A 20,124-nucleotide genomic window follows, 5' to 3' on the forward strand; every position below is an offset into this window, starting at 1 on the left:
GAATCAAGCGGCTCTCGGTCGACCTCTACAGCATGTTCTGCATTTTCTGAATATAACGCTGGTTTATGAGACAACTACATCTATTATGGGATGTAAGGATGCTGACGACACCAGAGCTGTGAAATGATCAACACGTGATATGAAAAAACTGAAGAGAGACATGATGCCAACTGATCTAATGCAGGCAGTGTGCAACAGCTACGAGACAGCAGAACGAAAACACACACGTGTGTTACATGAGACAGAGTGACTGACATGAGAAAGGGAGGGGCTAACAGAGAGAGAGGCTCTGATTGGATAAAACTACTCACCAGGTTATTCCTGTCCTGCTGCATTGATTGACAGCAGAAACCACAATAAGAGCCGATGGGGGGGGCAGAGATAAGAGAGGTTATTGGTCCTGAGGTCAACCAATCACACTTTAACGAACACTGTGAGAATCTCAATGAAGCTGGCTTTTGGTGGCAGGAATGTGAATTTGTGTGATTGGAGGCTCAAGAGCGAAGAAACGATGATGATGATGATTGTGTAGCTCATGCTCATGACACCAAAGCTGTGCCTTCATCTGCAGCTCATGCTTCACATCAACAAATCATACTTCAGCTTGGGTTTAAGATGGGGATTAGATGACATCAATAGATGCAAGATGGTGCATGTAAGTTTTGTTCAACACTCTGATCAAGTTTAGGTGTTTATTATTGTTTTGGTGGAGATTTTCTCATTTATCAATAACAGTCAATATTTAATTGTTCATGCACGTTTCCACTGTTTTTACATTTGGTATCATCTAATGCTCACTTAAAATTAGTCTTTAGAAAACACTAATAATTCAATAACACAGCTCAATTTAATTTCTAGCAAATCTCAAAATGAATAATAAAGACACTCATACGACATGAAAATACATGATCAGCGTATCGGCAATAGCTAGAATTTCATCCGTTTGTATTTACTTGAACCTTTTTTAGCTGTGAAATGAGGGGCAGTGCTCTCAGATACAGAAACAGGCACAGGGATGGTCTGCAAATGTTTAGCTGGCTATGAGGATCATTAGATCATGTTTATTATTAGTAAAGAGCAGAGACAGAAGATTAGAGAAACCCAACAGAGCCTGTATTGAAAGTTCATCACACATAAAAACACAAAGCATAAAGATGAGCTGTCTGAACAGCATCCAAACCAGACCAGCAACATGAGAAACCAGCAGATCCAGCAGCACTAACTCAATAATAGGGATGCAACGATAGCAATCTCACAATAGAATAATATCCAGATATGAAGTCCACGATACGATATTTATTGCGATATTTAAAAAAAAAAAGACAAATGAAGAATGGGGGAAAAAATGAAAATTTTGTACATTTTAAAGTTAAATTCTTCTATCTAATGCACTTTAAGAGTTCAAAATTAAGAGCTGCAACCCTTGTTCTTAACTAAGAAAACTGGAGTCAGAAGAAAGTCAGTGAATTGACTCGTAGCTGAACTTTAAATGGGACTCAACTCTTTTTATTTGTGATGTAGTGTCTCAGTCTAAGTTACATTCACACTGGTATTTTAGGAAGCCAAACTAATTAGAATATGATAATAATAACAATAATAACAACAACAATGACAGTAATAGTCATATATTGTAAAAAAATTGCACTGTAAAAAAAATGAAAATGAATATTTCATAGGTATATTTTTACAGTAGGGAAATTACAATACTTCTTTCCTAATTTCTACACATATTTTGAATCTGGACTGCATTTAAACCGCTAGCTGTCAGAAATTCCTATACTGCACTTTAGACGGAAACGGCAGCAGAGCTTTTATTGAGAAGGAAAACTCCAGCTTCAGTGAAAACATGCTTACAAAAATGTGTCTCACTACAAATCTAGAGAAACGCTGTCATCATCTGCGGTGAAAATAAAGCGTAACTGGTGTCGGTTGCGTCCCCAATCGTGCGCTAAACTCGCAGCACGTGTAATAAAGGAGTGGACTGCATTAATTCAGTGTGAACGAGTCGCTCTGAGACACAGAAAACACCAGATCACGAGCCGATCGTCTGAACCAAGTGTGCGCTTCGCTTTGAAACAGACTTGATGAAGAGATTGAGCATATTGTGCTTTCAGTTTTAGTTCGTCTGACAGATACTGTGCCAAAGCATAATGGCCCAAAACACAACTTTTTATGTTAGAATAAGAAGTTTAAATATATTTGAAAAACTACTTTTTGCCCGGAACAACTATCATACTATAGCATATCGTCATGTGACCACGATAATCTCGAGACAGTTTTGCTATGGCGATATCATGATATTGATAATATCATTGCATCCCATTCCCTACTCAATAACTCCTCAGAAAACTCCAGCTTCAGTGAAAACATGCTTACAAAAATGTGTCTCACTACAAATCTAGAGAAACGCTGTCATCATCTGCGGTGAAAATAAAGCGTAACTGGTGTCGGTTGCGTCCCCAATCGTGCGCTAAACTCGCAGCACGTGTAATAAAGGAGTGGACTGCATTAATTCAGTGTGAACGAGTCGTTCTGAGACGCGGAAAACACCAGATCACGAGCCGATCGTCTGAACCAAGTGTGCGCTTCGCTTTGAAACAGACTTGATGAAGAGATTGAGCATATTGTGCTTTCAGTTTTAGTTCGTCTGACAGATACTGTGCCAAAGCATAATGGCCCAAAATACAACTTTTTATGTTAGAATAAGAAGTTTAAATATATTTGAAAAACTACTTTTTGCCCGGAACAACTATCATACTATAGCATATCGTCATGTGACCACGATAATCTCGAGACAGTTTTGCTATGGCGATATCATGATATTGATAATATCATTGCATCCCATTCCCTACTCAATAACTCCTCGAGCAGCAGTACTAACAGCACTCACCTCCTTCTGAGCGATGCCCATCTTATCTCTCCAGTGCAGCAGCACGATGTCAGCCTTCTCTTTGGCGAACTTCTCCACCTCTTTAGCAGCTTTACCCGCGATACGCTGCCACTCCGGGACTTTATTCCTGCCAAACTGGTCCTGCAAAAAAAACTATCATTAATGGATTGATATGGATTAAAGGTTGAAATGGGTACTACAGTCCAAATTCTAAATCTTGGAGAGAGTAGATTCTCCTTCTCAGACTCGACGCTCACGGGTTGCCAGATTGAGCGCACGCAACAGGAACGAGCGCAGCTTACACTGGAAACAGATGATTTGATTGATCTGTTTAATATTCCTCTGGTCATAGAGGCTTTTATATGGATTGGACGCTGAGGCTTTCGGATCACGTAGAATCTGAGATCTCTAACCCAGTTCATTTGATGGCTTCCATGGCTGCAATATGCTGAGCTTTCCAGACCAGGGAGTCGAAACAGACCAAAACAAAAACAGACGTTCCGACACGGAACACGCATTTCAAAGTAACTAGCTACAGAAACAAGTATGTGAACTTGCCACGTTTCCTAAATATCTATAAACATATTATGGTATTTTCATGCTTAAATACAGACAGATTTTGGGCTGTTTAGCTGTTCATATAGTTTAGTTATTTTGTTCACACTACTAGAAGGAAAACATTTTTATACGCATTTTTTAAATACACAAGTGTTTATTTTATTGCACTTTATCTATTTGCGTCTGTAGATCTTTAAAGAGTTTTTTTTCTTACATACACCAAACGTTAGAGTTTTATTGAGGGGTTTGTTTATATATCATTCACACTGATTTATACAACATGCATAAAATGTATTTGTTTTCTGTCTGTTGTCTGTTTTTTGGATTTATGGAGTGATAAAAACAAGAATTACTGAGCCTGGCTTTATCCAATGTACAGATTTCTGTTCTGGAAATGTATGTAAATGAGAGCATATTTAATTTAATTGTCATATTTAAACAACATTTCAGAAATCCTGTAATGCATAAAATGTTTGCAATTCTTAAATGTAATCAATAATTTGAATTCTGGTGAGATCTGTTAGTTAAATGTTTACTTTATTCATCCCATTGCTTTAAGAGGAGATGTGAGAGTGAGAGTGCTGGTGGCTCGTACCGTGGCGATCTTGACGTTGTCACGTATGTGCATTCTGTCCATGTCCTTCTCAGGCACGGGGTCAGAGCTGTCCAGATACGCCAGCAGACCGGTGGGCTGAAAGACAGACAATGATTGAGGATTTCAGTGTTGCTTCTAGAAGAAAAGCACTTGTGAATGTCCAGTCTGCTCACCAGGATCCTCTTGAGCAGGTTCAGGGCCGTGGAGTTTTCTGCGGTCCACAAACCCACCAGATGACGACTCAGCTGCCTGCGTGTGAGAAGACCGTGATCAGGCCTGCGTTACAGTGTGAGATGGTCAGTCTGAGCTGAACTGACCTGTTGGTGAGCATGCGCTGGTCAGCGCTGATGGTGAACATGGAGGTGTGCAGGTGTCTGGGCAGAGCTCCTTCACTCAGAGCCAGCTCCTGCATCTTACTAGCGATCTCCTTATCTCCCTCCTGACAGACGACACGCTCGGATCAGACACAGAGAGAAACACACAGACACGCTGGAGGAACAAGGGTAGGACTCACCTCAATGATGGCCTTCATGATCAGACCCGCGCCTTTGACGATGGCCATAGACGGATGCTGTGAGAGAAAGACCACATACACGACTGTTCAAAAGAAGAATTCATCAGGGACGCATTAAACTGATCAAAAGTGACAGTAAAGACATTTATAATGTTACAACTACAAGTGATTTCGGTTTAAAATAAATGCTGTTCTTTTGAACTTTATAGGGCGCCATGATTTCTGCGATGCGGAAAACGCAGACGGAATCCAGTCATAAAAATGGAATTTACCGTCTAACACGGAATGTCACGGAATTTGTCAAAGTTTGGATGAATTAATCAAAAGTAGGTCATTACACTTAAATTAAATTGCAATATGCACTAGTATCTGTAAATATTAAGCCGGCATGTTCTGCGTCTCTGTGTGAATGAATGACGCGTGGTTTTGTTTACTACACACACACTGGAGCAGGCGTGACGCTCGCCGTGATTTTAGCGTGTGCCATCTCTCTGAATGAGGACATAAATACATGAACAACATCTCCAGAACTGCTCTGAGAGTCACTGCATTTTACCCTTTCATTTGAGTAAAACTATCCTCATATCATACACACAGAAGCATAAAGGTATTCACAGAAACCTGTCAAAATAAAAGTTCGGTTTAACTGGAATAAACTGTGTCAGAAATATATTATTGTGCAGTAGTAGAATGTACGTACTACTACTAATAATAATACATTATTCAAAATTACACAATATTTCTCCCATGTTTTAATTTTAATAATATTGTCATTAAAAAAAGTTTGTTTTCATTTGATTAAAAGATCAATTAAATTACTGTTTTATGCCTTCATTTGATAACCAGAAAAATGTAAATACACAATACAGAATTTCTGGGGAAAAAACAAACAAAACATTTAATAGGGCTATTGTAAAAATAAATTTTAATAAAATCAGTTGTTTTTATGCATTTAGGTAATTAGACATTCTTAAACCGAATTTGGTAAAAATAAAACAGAACGTGAGAAAAAATAAAACATTTCATAGGGCCCTAAAAATTAAATTTTTTTGATTAATGAAATTTAATTTAACCATTAAAAAGGAGTCCAGAAAAAGAAAAACGGAAAAAAAGCAGAATCCAGAAAAATGGAAATGGAAAAAAACCCAAAAAAAAACAGAATCTGGGAAAAAAAATAAAAGGGATTTCATCGGGCTCTCGCTCTCTATTCATCTGTGAATCCTGAAAAATAAAATGCATCACAGTTTCCACAAAAATATTGTGCAGCACGACTGTGTTCAACATTGATAATAATCAGAAATGTTTCTTGAGCAGCAGATCAGCATATTATACTGATTTCTGAAGATCATGTGACACTGAAGACTGGAGGAATGATGCTGAAAATACAGCTGCGCATCACAGAAATACATTACAGTTTAACACATATTCAAATTTGTGCCGTTTTAAATTGGAATATTTTTTTTAACTGTATTTCTGATCAAATAAATGTGGCCTTTTTTAAGCAGAAGAGACTATTGAGCAATATCTGACCCCTGACCTGGAAGAGTTTGAAGAGCGTCCGTCCGTCGGAGGCCACCATCTCCAGCAGCATGTTGAACTGCTGGCCCTCGGTGGTCTCGCTGTAAGGAGCGCAGAGGGCAAAGGTCAGGAAGTCCAGCAGCGAGCTGATCACCAGCGCTCCTGTGCCGTGCTCCTGATGAAAGATAAGCACACTGAGTGACCTTCATCGCTCCACCGTCATCACGCTGCTCTACAGGCCTGGGACGCACCACGTTACTGATGAACTTCTCCAGCAGGTTCTCCAGGAACTTCTTCGAGGAGAGCAGAGAGGCTTTGTTCAGCTGCTCCTGCCGCAGGTCGTAGTCATCGTGCATCGGCTGCAGAAACACACAGGCCAGGTGTTAGGATGCAGACGCTAATGTGAATCCAGAGGAGGTTTCGCGAGCTTCACTTACACACATGAGAGCACACAGCGTGTCTACAGCTGCATGCGTCACGCCGTTGTGGTTTCTCTTCAGTGCTTTAACAGTTTTCACTCCCAACTTCTCTCTAAACCTGCAACACGCCCATAAAATAATTGTTAATTTAAATTTGTCATATAAAAATTTATATAACAGACGACCCAGAAATATAAAATTAAATAAAAAAAGATGCCATTTCTGATAATCCATTCAATATTTGCAGGTTCAATACAAATACCGAATGAATCGTAGATGTATAAATAGTGGACAGGAGCACAACCAGTCAATTCATACATCTCAGTGACCCAGAAATAATGAAATATGACAGAAAGATTACAGAGAGAGAGAGCAGGCGTAAAGCATTTAAACAAAAGAGGAAACGTACAATAGCAAAACAAATGAAGATTATCTTAAAATGGTTTCAGACTAACCCAAAGGAGAGACAGATGGGCAGAAATGAGAAAGAAGGGGCACACTGAGATATATGGACTAATATTTACAATGCGGCTTCGAGTCCACCCATGGGACCAGACCTTAAAACAACAGAGCGGTTTTATTAAACCCAGACAAAACCTGTGCGGTTCAGCAAGCAAACAGATCAAGAGAAGGACAGCGCAGAACAAAAATTTGTCATATAAAAATTTATATAACAGACGACCCAGAAATATAAAATTTAATAAAAAAAGATGCCATTTCTGATAATCCATTCAATATTTGCAGGTTCAATACAAATACCGAATGAATCGTAGATGTATAAATAGTGGACAGGAGCACAACCAGTCAATTCATACATCTCAGTGACCCAGAAATAATGAAATATGACAGAAAGATTACAGAGAGAGAGAGCAGGCGTAAAGCATTTAAACAAAAGAGGAAACGTACAATAGCAAAACAAATGAAGATTATCTTAAAATGGTTTCAGACTAAGCCAAAGGAGAGACAGATGGGCAGAAATGAGAAAGAAAGGGACACACTGAGATATATGGACTAATATTTACATTGCGGCTTCGAGTCCACCCATGGGACCAGACCTTAAAACAACAGAGCGGTTTTATTAAACCCAGACAAAACCTGTGCGGTTCAGCAAGCAAACAGATCAAGAGAAGGACAGCGCAGAACAACAGTGAGTGTGAACTGGAGGACTGAGTTAATCACAGAGCCTCGCACTTAATCTCAGGCACATTTGAGCGTGATATAAACGCTGAATATCTGTGCTGTGTGTTCGGACGGAGGCCTGTACTTTGGCAGCTGTGTGAAGGCCTGGAATCCGGCTTTGGACGCCACCAGACGCCTGAGGGCCTGGAACTGGGCCTCCAGCTCAGAGTTGGGCCCCGGCAGCTCCACATCTTGAGATAAGAGCGCCAGGATGGCATTGCTGATCAGTTTCTCTTTGTTCTCGGAGAAAAGACCCTAGAAAAGGAGAGAGTAGAGGGGTGGAGGTCATATGGAGTCAAACACACAGAAATGAAGCTCAGTCGACAGACTCACGTCTTGAGTGACGGCGTGTATTACTCCACTGTAAGAGATGTTGCCGTTAAATCTGAACACTGCATCTGCAAAATTACAATCTACAAGAAAGAACAACAAACAGAAACAAGTTACTCGAGTTGACAACCAATGGAGAAAAAAAAACCAATTTTTTTATTTGGATGGATTCTTTACATTTCACACAAATTAATTAAACTCATATAAAGTAGTTCGTTTTTAGTATGCTTTCATTTTCAAACTTTTTAAATAACAATATAGATTCATCACATCTTCCATTTTTGGGGTCAGTAAGATTTTTTTTAATGTTTCTGAAAGAAGTCTCTTCTGTTCATCCAGGCTGTTTATATTTGATCAAAAATACAGTAAAATAGTGAAATATTATTACAGTGTAAAATAGCTGTTTTCTATGTGAATATCTGTTAAACTGTAATGTATTTCTGTGATGCGCAGCTGTATTTTCAGCATCATTCCTCCAGTCTTCAGTGTCACATGATCTTCAGAAATCAGTATAATATGCTGATCTGCTGCTCAAGAAACATTTCTGATTATTATCAATGTTGAACACAGTCGTGCTGCACAATATTTTTGTGGAAACTGTGATGCATTTTATTTTTCAGGATTCACAGATGAATAGAAAGTTCAGAAGAACAGCATTTATTTGAAATAGAAATGTTTTATAACATTATAAATGCCTTTACTGTGTCACCTTTGATTAATTTAATGCATCCCTGATTAATAAAAGTATTAATTAAAAAACTTGCTGACCCCAAACTTTTGAATGGTACTGTATATACATATATACACACACACATTATCATGGGTAGAACATAATTATCACCGCAGCGCTTCTACTAGTAACTCCTCTCTGGAGCTGCAGTGATGTTGTATTATGAAACTGATCTAAGGTCTGTTGAAGTTCTCTGTGCTGCTCTCTCAGCAGTGGGTTTTTACCAATATTAGCAGAAAAACAACCATATTGACCAGCGGAGCCAAGAACATGTCATTTATGAGAAATATAAATCTAATGTCCTGCTCCACAGCATTAACGATCCTGCAGGAGTCAGAGGACAGCATGCAGAGTGATCTGATTCTCCAAACATCATTCACTGTAGATGATGGAAGAACACAGAGTTTAACGTGAGAGGCTTGCGCTGATGGACGCACTGGGAGGAGCAGCGAGGGAGCGCAGGTGCAGGCTCTCCACCTCCTCATCCACAGGCATGCTGAGGAGGCCCCAGCGCTGGCCCCTGTGTGTGGGGGCCATCTTCACACACACGTCCCTGTTCCCCGACGCCCGCACGCTGTCCAGCAGACTCGCCAGCAGAGAGTCCCTGCAGACACACACATCATCAGACTCTGACATAACCAGCAGAACCACACAGGAGCGTCTGAGATGCTGTACCTTTCTGTGGAGCAGTACTTGCGTATCTGACCGCGGATGAACTCGACGGTGAACACCTGAGGATTGTCTGCGTCACAGATCAGAGCGAACACCTGCACGCACACACGCACACACACACACACGCACACAGATTCTGAGTATACAAACATAAACACTAGTTTCTATATATGCAATTTCCATGTGATTCTATCAGGTGTTGGTTTAGTGACTCGGCTATGATCAGACAGACCTCTCCGAAGGGCTTGAGGGTGACGATGTTGTAAGAGGCAGGGTCTCGCTCCACCAGACATGTCTCTGTGAGCGCCAGGATCCTCCTCACAGGCTCCTGAGACCAACACAACCACGAGCATGCATCAGATCCACCCCACACACACCAGAAAGCCCATCAGGTGCAGAGCTGATCTTACCGTGTGCCGCGGCGTGATCTTCTGCACGATGAACTCGGTCAGTGAGGTGATGCACTCGTCCGAACCGTACTGCCCCAGACGCTCGCCGAGGAAGCCCTCGAAGCTCAGAAGCTCCTTACGCAGGCGCAGCGTGATGCCGATGAAGCTCCCGGCGTGTTCGATCGCACTGCGAATTATCTCGTCACAGTGCTCGGACGCAAACAGATGCTGGAGTGAGAGAGAGTGAGAGAGGAGGTGAGTTCTGAGTGAGTCACAGCTCACTCTGTGCTGAATCAGGACTGAACACACACCAGTCTGCCGAAGCCTCCATACAGCACACAGAAGCCTCCCTGATAGTCGGAGAGCTCGGCGAAGCCCTCCACGCAGCAGCTGTTTTCTATGTGAATATCTGTTAAACTGTAATGTATTTCTGTGATGCGCAGCTGTATTTTCAGCATCATTCCTCCAGTCTTCAGTGTCACATGATCTTCAGAAATCAGTATAATATGCTGATCTGCTGCTCAAGAAACATTTCTGATTATTATCAATGTTGAACACAGTCGTGCTGCACAATATTTTTGTGGAAACTGTGATGCATTTTATTTTTCAGGATTCACAGATGAATAGAAAGTTCAGAAGAACAGCATTTATTTGAAATAGAAATGTTTTATAACATTATAAATGCCTTTACTGTGTCACCTTTGATTAATTTAATGCATCCCTGATTAATAAAAGTATTAATTAAAAAACTTGCTGACCCCAAACTTTTGAATGGTACTGTATATACATATATACACACACACATTATCATGGGTAGAACATAATTATCACCGCAGCGCTTCTACTAGTAACTCCTCTCTGGAGCTGCAGTGATGTTGTATTATGAAACTGATCTAAGGTCTGTTGAAGTTCTCTGTGCTGCTCTCTCAGCAGTGGGTTTTTACCAATATTAGCAGAAAAACAACCATATTGACCAGCGGAGCCAAGAACATGTCATTTATGAGAAATATAAATCTAATGTCCTGCTCCACAGCATTAACGATCCTGCAGGAGTCAGAGGACAGCATGCAGAGTGATCTGATTCTCCAAACATCATTCACTGTAGATGATGGAAGAACACAGAGTTTAACGTGAGAGGCTTGCGCTGATGGACGCACTGGGAGGAGCAGCGAGGAAGCGCAGGTGCAGGCTCTCCACCTCCTCATCCACAGGCATGCTGAGGAGGCCCCAGCGCTGGCCCCTGTGTGTGGGGGCCATCTTCACACACACGTCCCTGTTCCCCGACGCCCGCACGCTGTCCAGCAGACTCGCCAGCAGAGAGTCCCTGCAGACACACACATCGTCAGACTCTGACATAACCAGCAGAACCACACAGGAGCGTCTGAGATGCTGTACCTTTCTGTGGAGCAGTACTTGCGTATCTGACCGCGGATGAACTCGACGGTGAACACCTGAGGATTGTCTGCGTCACAGATCAGAGCGAACACCTGCACGCACACACGCACACACACACACACGCACACAGATTCTGAGTATACAAACATAAACACTAGTTTCTATATATGCAATTTCCATGTGATTCTATCAGGTGTTGGTTTAGTGACTCGGCTATGATCAGACAGACCTCTCCGAAGGGCTTGAGGGTGACGATGTTGTAAGAGGCAGGGTCTCGCTCCACCAGACACGTCTCTGTGAGCGCCAGGATCCTCCTCACAGGCTCCTGAGACCAACACAACCACGAGCATGCATCAGATCCACCCCACACACACCAGAAAGCCCATCAGGTGCAGAGCTGATCTTACCGTGTGCCGCGGCGTGATCTTCTGCACGATGAACTCGGTCAGTGAGGTGATGCACTCGTCCGAACCGTACTGCCCCAGACGCTCGCCGAGGAAGCCCTCGAAGCTCAGAAGCTCCTTACGCAGGCGCAGCGTGATGCCGATGAAGCTCCCGGCGTGTTCGATCGCACTGCGAATTATCTCGTCACAGTGCTCGGACGCAAACAGATGCTGGAGTGAGAGAGAGTGAGAGAGGAGGTGAGTTCTGAGTGAGTCACAGCTCACTCTGTGCTGAATCAGGACTGAACACACACCAGTCTGCCGAAGCCTCCATACAGCACACAGAAGCCTCCCTGATAGTCGGAGAGCTCGGCGAAGCCCTCCACGCAGCGGTAGTCGTACGAGCAGATCACGCGGTTGCTCTGAGGGTCGATCTGATCGATGCCTCCCGGCGTGACCTCCAAACACACGCTCCTCCGCGCGTCGCTCCAGTGATGCTTGAAGCAGTTATAGCGCTGAGGAAACACGAGCAGAGCTTCTTTAACACTCAGATCAACAAGGGTTTCAGAGAATAGGGCTGTATTTAAGCTATTTAATTATGTGGTGGACTGATTTATTATTTGCACATCGATTTGGGCTGAGAAATTACCCTCAAAAGTCAATTAACGTTGTGTAAGAAGAAAAGTACTGAATGGACATTACCAAAAAGTAGCTTTAGAAAGAAATTTTGATTCAACATTACGTTAATGATCAATAAATGTGTATTAATGTTTTTATTTAGATTTTTGAATTAATACTGAAATATGAAGAACATGTTAATAAGTCACTGAATCATTCATTTAACCAATTTGTTCAAAACTGTAGATTCACTCAGAAACGAAACCCTTCTGTGTGTTGATCAGAGACGCTCATCAGTTCTGCTGTGGATTTGATTTTCATTTGAGAAATTGAGAAAACGGACAATATTTTGTCTAAAATGTAACGGTATTAACTTCTTGTTTACTGAACTGTTGTATAAATCAGGATCACATTATCAATGGTGCAGGTATTAGTTAAAAACAGTACTCTAGCTGGTGTGATATTGCTCAACTATATATGATAGAAATATAAGAGTGTGATTCTTTTGCACTCATATCTTGAATTTTAGGCTCATATAAGTGCATTCTAATAGACTTCATCACGCAGTCAGTCGTCCTGCATCAGGATCATCAGTGTAAGATGACGGGGCACTGCGTTAAATGCATTAATCATTTTAACACTTCATTTCTTCCAAATAGCACCAATTTAGCTTGTTCAATCAACAGCCCTATTTTAAATGTTTGGTGGCTTGTAATAAAAAATGCTCATATTTGTTTGTGTTTGTATGTAAAATACAATGGTCTTTCTTTGATGGGACTGTACTCACTCTTCCGGTGATCTTCCCCTCTGAGAAGTCTGTCCTGAATCTCTGTGAAGACGAGAGAGACTAATGATGATGTGTGATGAATGACCAGAGTCACATGACTTTAATCAAGCACGTCACGTCATCACACAACCACGCAGTATTCCTCACCAGCGCTTCTGTTAGCAGCTCTGTGCGATGCTCAGTGGAAAACTTGAGCGTTTCGGACTTCTTCCCGCTGCCCTTACGGAAAGTGAGGTTGAACTCGGTGCCCTGGCCTTTCCCGACCGGAGCGATGCCACAGATATCACCGTAAGGCCACTGAGAGAGACAACATTACACTACATTCAGAACAGCTTCAGTGCTTAAAGACACGTTTACATCCGCTAGTGAGCGACGCCTCGTGGTACTCGTTTTAATAACCATTATCATAAATAATATAAATATGAAAACAACAAATATAATTGTCATCAATAATATAAAACAAAAGCACAATTTTAATCATTAATAAATTCATCCCTATTATTATTATTATATGTTATGATTTATAATATAATATTTAGAAATATAATACTGAACATGACACACATGCACATATTGTACTTGCTCTGTTCAGCTGGTTCTGTAAGCACACACACAGCTGCACATGTATTCTGAGCAGACAGAAAAGCAGTACCTGGTTAGTCACTTCTAGTGTGGTGGGATTGTATGTGGTGATGCCGTGAGTTCCCACGGAGAAAACACGCTTGTACCTGCAGGAGCACAAAAACAACCATTTCAAAACTGTGTCTGGAAATAACGGCTGCAGTAATTAGACAGGAGCGTGTTTGTGAGAGAGAAGAACCCAGAACTCCTGTCACTGTGAGCCAATCACATCAGAGCAGCTCTTCTTCATCTGAAGGACATGCAGAACCAGCACCACCGGCTAGTACATATACTAAAGTTTACTCACCAGACTTACGCACGCACACACTCCCTCACTCACACACACACACTCTCTCTCACTCTCACACACACACACACACACACTCTCTCTCTCTCACACACACACACACACACACACACACACACACACTCTCTCACCCTCACCCACACCCACACACAATAACTGATATTAGAGTTCAGTTCACCAACACACATGATAACTGAGAGCAAACACAGAGAACAACAGACTCATATTTGTGGCAAACACTCGCTTTACATTTCTGATCCAATTCTGAGTTAAACTGCAAATTGGAATCTTGAGTCATAACACATTCTGCAAATACAGTGGGTACGGAAAGTATTCAGACCCCCTTAAATTTTTCACTCTTTGTTATATTGCAGCCATTTGCTAAAATCACTTAAATGATTTTAGCAAATGGCTGCAATATAACAAAGAGTGAAAAATTTAAGGGGGTCTGAATACTTTCCGTACCCACTGTATACATGCTAGGATGACAATATTTCCAGTTAAAGGCCACTCGACTTCTTTCTGTCTCTCTGACCTTGTAGAACAATAAACAGGCTTCTGAGAACAGAGCACTCACATGAGTGGTTAATTATTCATCATCTGTGGCTTTTAACATCTTCCCTTCAACACCACACACACATTCACATACTCGAACACACTCACTACACACACTATACACACACACTCATTCTCTCTCTCACACACACACATTCACATACTTGAACACACTTACTACACACACACACATTCACATACTCGAACACAATACACACACACTATATACACACACTCACTCTCTCTCTCACACACACACATTCACATACTCGAACACACACACACACACTCACTCACTCACTCACATACTCGAACACAATACACACACACTTTATACACACACTCACTCTCTCTCTCACACACACACATTCACATACTCGAACACACACACACTCACTCTCTCTCACACACACATTCACATACTTGAACACACTTACTACACACACACACTATATACACACTCACTCTCTCTCACACACACACATTCACATACTCGAACACAATACACACACACTATATACACACTCACTCTCTCTCTCACACACACACATTCACATACTCGAACACACACACACACACACTCACTCACTCACTCACATACTCGAACACACACACACACACACACAGACAAAGACACACACACACTCACTCTCTCTCTCTCTCACACACACACACACACACACTCACTAAAAAAAAAATGAATGAGATCAGAATCAGTCCTGGCTGCTCTCTGAACACAGCAGATGAGGTAATGGAGAGGAACACACAGCTGGAGGAATCTCTTACACGTCTAGTGCTGTGTACAGCTGTATAATTCTTCCAGTTTACGGTCTTGTGTGCTGGTGAAGAGTAATCCAGCTCTCGAGTGAAGCGGAGAGCAACAGCAGTGTGAGTGACCCTATAGAGCAGCATAATAACCACTGCAAGCAGCTCGGATCACAGTATAGCTGGGTCTGCATGGGAGCACTGGCTCAGCCGTGGACGTGTCAGAGCTCGATTTGCTTTCATTTCAACAGCTACATGACACACATGTGCTACTTCCCTTTTATAAGGAAACTGAGAGCTAAACATCTCCCCCTAACCAGCCAGCTCTTCACATATTCTGACAAACCTGATCAACATGATAAAACAGAGTCCCAGTGTTTCTGTCACACAAAGAAAGTCAGTGGGGTCTGAAACATTTTCTTGAAATATCTTTTGTGTTTTTGTTGAATAAAGAAAGTCATACATGTTTCTAATAAGAAATTATATATACCCTGACAATATTCTTCCTGCCCTTCACATCCTGTAAGCACAGCCAATGATAGGTTAAAGAGTCAGAAACACAAGAGAGCGACGGCTTAACGAGATCATGGGTAATTAATTGCTCTCACAGCTCTCAGCAGAGTTTGTAGATGTATCTGCATTTATATACTGGACCCAGATCCAGAAAACCTGTGGATCCTCATTCAGCTCGAGCTCCACACATCATGCATGCGTCATACAGTCATATACAGTAATATTACAGCATGATTTCTCACTCATTGGGAGTTTGGCATGTTCTATGGGCTACTCGTCCCTTTCGGTGTCTTTGACTCTCTGTTTTTCCAAGCATTCGTCCTAACCGAGGGTATTTCTCAGAAGACATGATGATCTCGATGGCCTCGGTGGAGAGCAGACGTGGCCTGTTTGTTCTTTTTAATCTGCTTTTGTTTTAATGTGCAGAAGCATCTGCTTCAACACTGACAGGGAAAGAGATACGACGACGGATTCTCAATTCCCTGATTTCATTAGGAAAACCATGTCTGGAAATTCAACCTTTAAAGGAATGGTTCACTCTTTTAAATTAAAATTCTGTTAGGAACAGAATGACAACAAGAGGAAAAATATTACAATGAACGAGAATGGGCCACTTAACACCTGGTGCAAGTTCCCTGATAGGATTCAAAAGCAGCAAACAGATGCAAAATGCAAGACAAGAAAAAGTCAGTCAATGAATGATGTTCACAGGGGTAGATCTCACTTAAGGCTAGGGGTGTGCCATAAAATTGTCTCCACGATCTGCTTTTGAAGAAATATCGTAGTATCGTGCTACAGCGCACAATCTATCAGCTGCAGTTCTGCCGCCTCCAGCACTTATTCGCAATCCCAAAAGTACAGTATTTGCATGTGTTTTAAAGCCTTGCCTGTTAAACAGTATATTCATGTGCTGTTCTGACGTGCGCTTTTTCTGAGCGCAGACATCCGGAGGCATGCACGCACTACAACGCCTTTCAAACAGTGCCTGATTACTGAACTACGTTATCTTCATTAATTAAGTTATGCTGTCGAAAACACACAAGGTGTACATATAAACACAGTTGGTTACGTCTAAAGTGCAAGTAAATAGGGATGCACGATATATCGGCCCCCATATCGGTATCGGCCGATAAATGCTCATTCTTTTAATGATGAGACCTTTTTTGTAATCAGGCTCTCAAAAAGTATATAACAATTTGGATATAGATTTATCGGCCAACATATCGGTTATCGGCTTTCAAAAATAAAGAGTAATCGGTTATCGGTATCGGCCAAAATTTTCATATCGGTGCATCCCTACAAGTAAACATTTGAGAGAAAAACGGATGCGTGCAGCTCTTAAAGGGACAGTACTAAACATGCTGCCGATTGTCTTTAAAGGGATAGTTCACCCTAAAATTTAATTTCTGTCATTATTTACTCACTCACACGTTGTCCCTAACCTGTATTAACTTCTTTCTTGTGCTGAACGCAAAAGAAGATATTTTGAAGAATGTGGGTAACCAAACAGTAGCTGGTCCTCACTGACTTTGATAGCAGGACAAATACTGTGGAAGTCAGTGTGGACCAGCAACTGTTTGGTTACCCACATTCTTCAACATAACATTCATGTTCAGCAGAAGAAAGAAACTCATTCAGGTTTAAAACAGCTTGAGCGTGAGTAAATGATGGTATAAAAATAAAACACTATGACAGACAGATGACAGAATTTTAATTTTTTGGGGTGAATTATCCCCTTAATCTTAATAAAACAACAAAACACAAAAAGAAAAATCACTTGCTGCTCTTGACTGAAGAATATGAATACAGTTGCTTTAATAAGAATTGATGTATAATTTATACAGTGAAGTGAATACAGTGGTTTATTTTTATATTTGTTGATTCAATCTTGAATGCTGCTGCTAAATACACCTGCTGTACCAGAAAAATAAAGCACTGTTTGTTTTATCTGTGTCTTACGTGTATCTTTGTTCTTATTTTTTTAACAGAAAAGATCAAATAATGACAAAATCGGCCTAAATATCTGCCATACTTTTTTTATATATTTTCTTACCTTGTAAGTTTTTTTAGTTTGGCTGTACTGCTCAGACAAGATAGTAAAACCCACATGACAAAGAATCGTGATAAAATCGTGAATTGTGATATTCCTGAAAAACTTGAGATATGGTATGTTTGCCATATCGCCCACTCCTACGTTAGCCTGAGCTCTGAAACATGAAGGTCATGAAACCCAATAAGCGGGTGGCTCTGAATGAAGCGTCTCACAGTAACCGAGAGGAACGAGGCACTTACTTCCCCCTCCAGGAGTGTTTGGTTGTGTAGAAACAGGCCAAGTCTTTGTTGTCTTTGAGGACGTTCATCTTCAGGCAGGGCCTGTGAAAACAGAAGAGGGTCACAGTCTGGAACTCAAACAACAGCGTGGTATACGATCACACAAGCTGTCCTGGGGAAACATGGGAATACATTGAGCAGTTTATATAGTGTGACAACAGGACGACTCTCAGACTGTACACTTCTGCCAGAGATTACTCAAAGCGCTCACAAATCACATTTGAAGTGAGTCATTTAAAATGTTAAGGGGATTCACCCAAAAATGTGAATTCTGGCATCCTCGTGTCATTCTAAAGCAATAAGACTTCCAATCATTCAGATTTGGGGAAATGCTCAGCAATGGATGCTCTGCAGTGAATGGGTGCCGTCAGAATGAGAGTACAAACAGCTGTCCAAGCAATATTACGGCTTTGGACTCTTTGTATTTGAGCTGGAAGCAATGGTATTTTAGTTAAAAACGTCTTAATGCTGGATGTGTTTCAGCTTTTGTCTTCTCCAGATGTTAACTGATGGACTGGAGTGCTGTGGATTATTGTGATGTTTTTATCAGCTGTTTGGACTCTCATTCTGACGGCACCCATTCACTGCAGAGCATCCATTGCTGAGACACTGATGCAGTGCTACATTTCTCCAAACCTGATGAAGAAACAAACTCATCCTGATCTCAGAATTCACAATTGCTGATACCAGGCTAACTAATGGTAGTAAAAAGTGCTTTTATAGTTACAGTAATACAGTTATTGAAGACAAGTAAACGGTCAGTAATACAATAAGATTTTCTCTTTCTCTCATATTGTTTGATTGGCATTAATGACACAGACAGCAGCAGGTCCTTACTGAGGAACCCTGGATGATCCTGCCACAGCGCAAACTCCCAACGCTTCCTAAATCATCAGCAAGCACACTCGCCACGGCACGCACAGATTACACACCTCACCCGCCCGCGTCTTTGATTGAGCCAGGCCAGAGATTCAGAGACCGGAGCCATGGGAGTGAAGCTTTTACACTGACTTTACTGTACATTGGTAAACACTGAGCTAAGGCTGGAATATGCATATTAATAAAACCGATTGGACAAGTATAATACATGACGAGAATGCGAGCTGTTTGTTTGCTTTTCCCTCTTTGGAAACGTCCCCATATAAATGTGCTCTCGATATCTTCCATTGAGTGAAATATATACAATCCCTGATCTAGAGGACTAAGTGCACTTTATAAAATGACTGAAGTGATAAAAAAGTGGTCAAAAAAATTAAACATTAATTGGCTTCAAATTAGAAGCCTTTGTGTTTTTAAAATGAATCACTAAGTGAACAATAAGGAGGAATAAATAGGGTTTTCACAGTCAATCCTTATGGCAAAAAAAAAAAAAAATTCTCTAAGGCTTGATTATAAATGTGGTAAATAATCAAAGAGTGCTCGTCCATGGATAGTCTCACTAATTCATTGAGAAAGTAAATTAGAAATCAATTAAAGGAAGCCCTGGAAGATGATGATGCAGTTATCTCAGTCTATGAAATGACCAAAGCCAAACTGGCTACACCAAACCCAGACTCAATCAACAGACTGAACTGTGTAATGTCTAACATCTGTCCAACATGCTCCTCCTGAATGTGTGATCCTGGTCATCTAGAATCTACTAGTGTAGTGGAAGTGCAGTATTGGGCTGCGACGCATTAATAGCAGAAGATCGCCGCTTCCAGGACGAGGTCTCGTGATCAGCATCAACCGCTCTTAGCGAGGATCAATAAAGCAGTTTATCACTGCACCGTCCTGCAGCTCTCTGTACCGTATGAGTCCTGTACGGTGAAGACATTAATCAAACTGGTCTTTGCTGGATTACAAAGCGTTTTTGAAAGATTTTATGAATGCAAAGCTCCAATCTAATGCAGCGATAAAGCTTCTGATGAACCTGTAGCTGCTGTAAACACACTTTCAATAAAACAATGACAGGCATGAAAGTGCTGTATGACTCTCACACTAACATCACACAACTGATCCCTACACGCTTGACATCTTACACACACACACACACACACACACACACACAAACAC

General features: G+C 41.3%; 1 protein-coding gene across 1 annotated transcript in view; it reads right to left on the reverse strand.

Annotated features, from left to right (window-relative positions):
• Positions 1–20,124, reverse strand: part of LOC107566174 (dnaJ homolog subfamily C member 13-like) — a 55,077-nt gene that overhangs the window by 28,220 nt on the left and 6,733 nt on the right. The window contains exons 2-20 of the mRNA XM_016251552.1: positions 18,031–18,111; positions 13,630–13,705; positions 13,125–13,274; positions 12,978–13,019; positions 11,887–12,087; positions 11,597–11,803; positions 11,419–11,514; positions 11,190–11,281; positions 10,952–11,118; positions 8,007–8,086; positions 7,759–7,928; positions 6,513–6,612; positions 6,327–6,434; positions 6,095–6,250; positions 4,558–4,614; positions 4,361–4,482; positions 4,217–4,292; positions 4,044–4,139; positions 2,891–3,031 (exon numbers count right to left, since the gene is read on the reverse strand). Of these exons, the coding sequence (XP_016107038.1) occupies positions 2,891–3,031; positions 4,044–4,139; positions 4,217–4,292; positions 4,361–4,482; positions 4,558–4,614; positions 6,095–6,250; positions 6,327–6,434; positions 6,513–6,612; positions 7,759–7,928; positions 8,007–8,086; positions 10,952–11,118; positions 11,190–11,281; positions 11,419–11,514; positions 11,597–11,803; positions 11,887–12,087; positions 12,978–13,019; positions 13,125–13,274; positions 13,630–13,705; positions 18,031–18,098 (2,205 nt within the window). The 5' untranslated portion in view covers positions 18,099–18,111. The remainder of the gene's footprint in view (positions 1–2,890; positions 3,032–4,043; positions 4,140–4,216; positions 4,293–4,360; positions 4,483–4,557; positions 4,615–6,094; positions 6,251–6,326; positions 6,435–6,512; positions 6,613–7,758; positions 7,929–8,006; positions 8,087–10,951; positions 11,119–11,189; positions 11,282–11,418; positions 11,515–11,596; positions 11,804–11,886; positions 12,088–12,977; positions 13,020–13,124; positions 13,275–13,629; positions 13,706–18,030; positions 18,112–20,124) is intronic.

This window comes from Sinocyclocheilus grahami, unplaced genomic scaffold, assembly GCF_001515645.1.
Source record: "Sinocyclocheilus grahami isolate Dianchi unplaced genomic scaffold, SAMN03320097.WGS_v1.1 scaffold1053.1, whole genome shotgun sequence".
Lineage (NCBI taxonomy): Eukaryota > Metazoa > Chordata > Actinopteri > Cypriniformes > Cyprinidae > Sinocyclocheilus > Sinocyclocheilus grahami.